The 5380-nt window shown below is 45.5% G+C and overlaps 1 protein-coding gene across 1 annotated transcript; it reads right to left on the bottom strand.

The window, feature by feature from the left end:
- Positions 1-346: 346 nt before the first annotated feature.
- Positions 347-2251, bottom strand: SF3B5 (splicing factor 3b subunit 5). Its single transcript, XM_049801676.1, has one exon. It carries the CDS (start codon positions 2105-2107, stop codon positions 1847-1849), a length of 261 nt encoding a protein of 86 aa, XP_049657633.1. The 5' UTR covers positions 2108-2251; the 3' UTR covers positions 347-1846.
- Between the last annotated feature and the right edge of the window lie 3129 nt (positions 2252-5380).

Genomic DNA, 5380 nt, shown 5'->3' with positions numbered 1-5380 from the left:
GACCCACACAAAGACATGTGAGTTATGGCAAGGGAAATCAGGGTTTGAACTTGCAGCACACTGCAGCTAACTTCTTTGTGGCAGCTGCCTGGGGGGGGGGGGGGGGGGGCGGGGAATCTGCCCTGTTTTTTTTCATACAGTGCCCCAGTGCAAGGAAAGCGCCTCTCAAGAAAGAGGCAGAAAACCTCATATTTGACACTAAAGTAACGACATGCAATGGGCACTAGCTACAGAGTAGCTGATGTGTCCTCACACTTCATTTACCGCACATAACTTGTTCCTGAGTCCTTATATTCAGTTTAAGATATCTTTTTTTTTTTTGCAGGAAAAGAGTATCCCCAGAGAGTGATAGCCAGAACAGGCATTTAATTAGTTAATGTGAGGAACAAATGCTCTTCAAATTACCTGCACCAGCTTGCATGAAAAGTGAAAACCAGGAGTTTTCTATAAATCCCCCTCACTTATTAGAAACTGCCGTAGGTTCCCACAAAACTTGCAGGTAAAATTATTTAGGACCGCTTCACCCATGCCCTCATCTCAATATGTGCCATAGAACTGGAAAAATGCTGTCTTTGAATTCTTCATAACATGAATGTGCTGACTTGAATGTGGCCCCAGGAGCTTGTACATTTTTTCTTATTCCATGACAGTATTATAAATAGCTTAGTTTTATAAAACTCAATAAAGAGTGTGAAAAGTTTATCACTCAAAAGTTTTGAGATCACCGATTTAAGAAAAAATCATTGGTAAGCTTGCATACAGTCTTAATAGGCTCAGAAAACACTGAACTTTCCAATGTAAAAAAAAACCAAAAACAAAACAAAACAACAACCAAACAAGAAACCCACACCAAAAAACCCTCCCACCTGGTTACAATGCTCCATGTCAGAAATGAGAGCACTTAAGTTCTCCAAGCAGCATATCTAAGTTTTACTCTGCGGTCTTCCTATTCATTAGCACTCAGAATTTCTTTTTACTGTGACAAGTGAATAGAAAGCCTATTTTAAGTGACAATTCAAAATCAACATCAGTTCAGTCTGCAGTCTAAGATTGTCACCTCAACACACTTTACTTCAATGTAGCAGTGAGCAACCCTTACGTTCCCATTCCATATTAACAGTGTCTAAGCGCACATTTATACACTTTAGTGTAACATAGAAAAAAATTTAATTGCTAGATGACTAGAAAACATTAGTTAAAAAAAAATAGCCAAGTTGGATCAGAGAGAATCAAGGTTTGGAAAACTCAACGTACAGGAAAGAGGAAGACGAGGCAAGAAAATGGTATTTAAAGAAAAGCCATTGTGGAGTTTTAAAGCACTAGAGCAACTGACTGACGCTGTACCACAAATCACCACACACAGCAAATGCTAACAACAACTGAGACCCTTTGAGTGTCAGCAAGCTTCCTCTCTCCTCAAAACACAGTTTTGGTACGGAAGCACCGATCAGCCCGGCTGGGTAAATGCTCTCTGTAAAGTATCTGAGACTTGCACCTCGGACGGTTGCATCGAAAGGCTTAATACCCAGTAACCGGCACTCCTTTTAGAACAAAGAGCTCTTATTTAGCAGATTGCCAAACGAACCATTAGAAATGCCCAGCAAGTTTTATTATTTTCCACTGTAAGAAATCCGAACGACTGCACCAGCGAGAAGAGCCAAAGCTGTCCAGAAGCGGGCATTTTGCAGGACTTCTCCCTGCCCGAGTCCTCCGAGGGGACAACAGGCCAAAGCGGAGGGACCACGAGGCCGAAGGGCCGCAGGCGCCAACGCTCCCCCTGCTCGCCGGGGCCTTCCCGGGGGCCGAAGGCCAGCCCCGCGGGGCCGGGGCCGGGGCCCGGGGCCGGCTAGGACTCGTCGGGCTTGTCGGCGGGCGGCCCGCAGGGCTGCAGCATCTTCTCCATGAGGTTGAAGCGGACGCGCGCCTTGCTCTCGTTCTCGGCGATGGCGAAGTAGTTGAGCAGGTCGAAGTGGCCCATGTAGGAGCAGTACGAGTCCCGGTGCTGGTTCACCAGCCACTCCCACTTGGTGGTGTCGGCGTGGCCCGTCCCGATGTACTTGGACTGCAGGTGTTCCAGCTGGCTGTGGATGGTGTAGCGGTCCGTCATGGCGGCGGAGGGGCTGCGCGAAATGGCGAGCGGAAGTGACGCGCCTCGGCGCCTCGGTCCTTTTCCGGCCGGGGCGCGGCAGCCGTTTTCCCGCCGCTGCGCCGGTACCGGTTACTGACGGCTCCGCTGCCCGGTCTGAACGGAAATTTAAATAAATAAATAAATAAATAAATAAATAAAAAAGCGATTCTTCCATCAGGTCGGTGCTTTCCTGCCGCGGTGCGCGGTGGGAGCGCGGCCGGCGGAGCATGACGGGAGTTGTGGTCTTCTCCCCGCCCGGGCCGCGGCGGGGCCGGGGGCGCCGGCCCGCCCCGCTCTGCGGCCTGGCCGGGCGGCGGCGGCGGCGGCGGCGGGGAGGAGGAGGAGGGGGGTCGGCGCCGAGGAGGCCGGCCACGGCGGGAGCCCCTGCCCGGGGGGGGGGGGGGCGAGAAGGGCCGCGGGGGGGGGCCTGGCACGATTAATGGGATCCGTAATCAAATCATTTAACTACTCCAGCTGACTAACCCAGCAGTAAGCCGAGCGACAGTCGCAACTCCAGGCCGGCGCCTGTAAGGCGTCGTTAGTTTAAAGCTCGTACTTGAGGATTGGCGGCTAGTTCAGGGTCTGGTGTTCTCACGACAGGTGCAAGGCTGAGCCTCGGGTTAAGCCTGGCGCTTGAGTGAGCCCCGTGCCTCAGGTTAAAAGCCTCGAGCCTCAAATTAATTTGTAAAGCAAAGATAACAGCTTTGATACGGTAGCGACTGCTTAATCCAGCTGAGAATCAAAGGGGCATGCGCTATCAAACCTGGCTACAAAATACCTAGATAATGGGTCATGGGGAGCAACAGCAGAAAGTCTCCATTTGCCAGGAGACTTCAGAAAATACGGAAGCCAAACCCTGAGGCTTAGGCTTCAGGGCACAGCTTATCCCAGCTCCTGACACCCTCTCTGTATAAACTGCATCTCAGTTTAAGTGACACTGGAAGTCCTGCTCCGAAGAAAGAAAAAGCTACCAGAAAAACAGACAGGAGGTGCCAGGGGCAACCCAAACCACTCCTTTTCATTAGCCCTTTGCTTAGCTAGAGGGCAATGCTGCATTTTCTGTGGTAGCTCTCATGCAAGGAGTCCATGTGGAGAAAGGCTAAAGAAGTCCATAGCATTTGCCGGTCCTCCCAAAATAAGTAGTTTGCTATGGTCAGCTCTGCTACGTGCAGCTGAGAAACAGTACTGTAGGTCCCATCCCTGTTCCTTTGTAAGGTGCAGAGCTCTCAGTTACATTTCCCCAGGCAGGCTTTGCAGCTGAGCAGGGTGAAGGGATTTTAAGCCAAAATTAAGTATTACTGTTGAAAAAGATTTGTTGACCGCGCAGGTAGTATTTTTGCGTGAATGTTAAACTCGCAAGCGGATATAAAAACCACAGCGATTATACATTGCATTGCCTACCTTCTTTGGTCAAACTGGAGCTTGAAATAAATTTTATCATCCACCAAAAAAAGTAGTCTTTCTTCTCCAGCTCTATTCAAGAGCTTGCATAATGTTAACTTTAAAAATGCATGAAATGATTCATGCTTTCATATGATAGTACTGGTTTTAATTACTTGTTTTAAAATAGGAAAGACACATTGCCACAAATTTTCCAATAGGACAATGAGCTATTTCTTCCTGTCCTTGTAAACGCCCTATAGTCAAAAGAAATCCACAGAAATGTTCTGTGAAAACCCAGATGATTCTAAGCCCCTTGTTTAAAAGCAAGCATCTTATAAAACCAAGGCCACAGAAAGCAACATCAAAACAACATCCTGAAGTGTCCTCATCCTTTAGTGCAAAGAACTAAATGAGGACTATAAAATTTTTTATTATTATTATTATTTTTACAAGGATCTGTTGAGTCATTGCTATCAAGGCTTACTTAGCAGGAAACAATTTTACTCAGCTGGATACAGCAATTGCATTCTGTGGTTGCTTCCAGAGAGACCAAGAGAGAAAAAACAAACAAATGCAACTCCTCAGGAGCTTCTATGTATGCTAGTGTACAGAAAGACAAAGAAGGACATATTATGAACACGGGAAAGCTTTCATTTCTTTTTTAAATAGTATCTTTTTAAAAAGCGGGATGGTATGAAGGATGCTAACTTTGATAGGTGATCAGTGCCAGCACAGTGACACGTAGGGCTGATCTCAGAGGTGTTCTGAAGTTATCATCTTGGAAACTCTAAGCTAGGAGATGTATTGATTAAAATAATCAATCAGTCTTTGGAAGAGAAAAAGATGCCCAGAAGCTTATCCATCTCTTGCAATTTTTGCAGGAGTTTCAAACAGGTGTTAGAGTTCTAGTTCAAAAAAACACCCTGAAAGGGAAGTGTAAACCTGAAATTTTCAGCAAGTGTGATAGTGGGCTAGATTAAAACACTGCATTCAGGCATCCAGAGCTCTAGGAAAATAAGTACCAAAACTTCACTCTTTGTTGGCTTTGACCAAAAACTCCTCTGAGAATACCAGACAAGCTTACCAATACTAGGAAGAAAAAAATGAGTAGTAAAATTACTAGCCAACACGCAAGTAACAAATATTTACAAGTAATTACCTAACTTCAAGTTTCACTTGACAAATACCAAGTTTCAGCTCCTAGCTTTGAAGAATTATATTCAATTATAGTCACTTTATCTTCACTTCTTCTTCCACACAAAAATAAAATCTGTTGTTGGGCCTTGTTTTTCTTGTTGGGTCTGTGCAAAATGGATGCCTGCACTTGGGCACTTTTCATTTCAAGTTTAGGAATACTAAATGACTGGGAAGAGGAAGAGGATGTATGTAGGTATGCATGGGTGCACAGATGCAGATTTATATAGAGAGAATTATCACTCAGTGGTAATACGCTTGCACAATTAGGATTCCTGAATAATTTAGCATTTTAGGATATTTCAAGGGTTGTGTACTGAATGCCATTAAATTTAATTATCAGAATATTTTATATTTGCCTTGGTCTCTGAAGTCTTGTTGATAAATAATTAGTGTCTGAAACAACCGATGCTTACTTATGGAAATCACATAAATGTGTTGATTTAAGTGCCGAAATGGTTTATTTGGAGATTAAAGCCGTATCATTTAAAGCCAAGTTTCAAATGGCTGAGGCACCGGGAGCATGTCATGAATGGCAGTGGCCACTTGATGTCAGGGTTTGACCTACATAAATTCTTCTTCCATAAAACGGGAGTAGTTGGTTGCTCCTCCAAAATGTAGGGAAGGAGGGTAGAGTAGGCCGCTGGACCAACAAAGACAGTGGCTATCCACTGC

The sequence above is a fragment of the Accipiter gentilis genome, chromosome 5 (assembly GCF_929443795.1).
Source record: "Accipiter gentilis chromosome 5, bAccGen1.1, whole genome shotgun sequence".
NCBI classification, from domain to species: Eukaryota; Metazoa; Chordata; class Aves; order Accipitriformes; family Accipitridae; genus Astur; species Astur gentilis.
The sequence above is the reverse complement of the archived record's forward strand: the minus strand, read 5'-3'. Positions and strand labels throughout refer to the sequence as shown.

Bases quoted from the DNA above. Each gene is read 5' to 3' on its own strand.
- SF3B5 (XM_049801676.1), bottom strand. From the start codon at position 2,107: ATGACGGACCGCTACACCATCCACAGCCAGCTGGAACACCTGCAGTCC.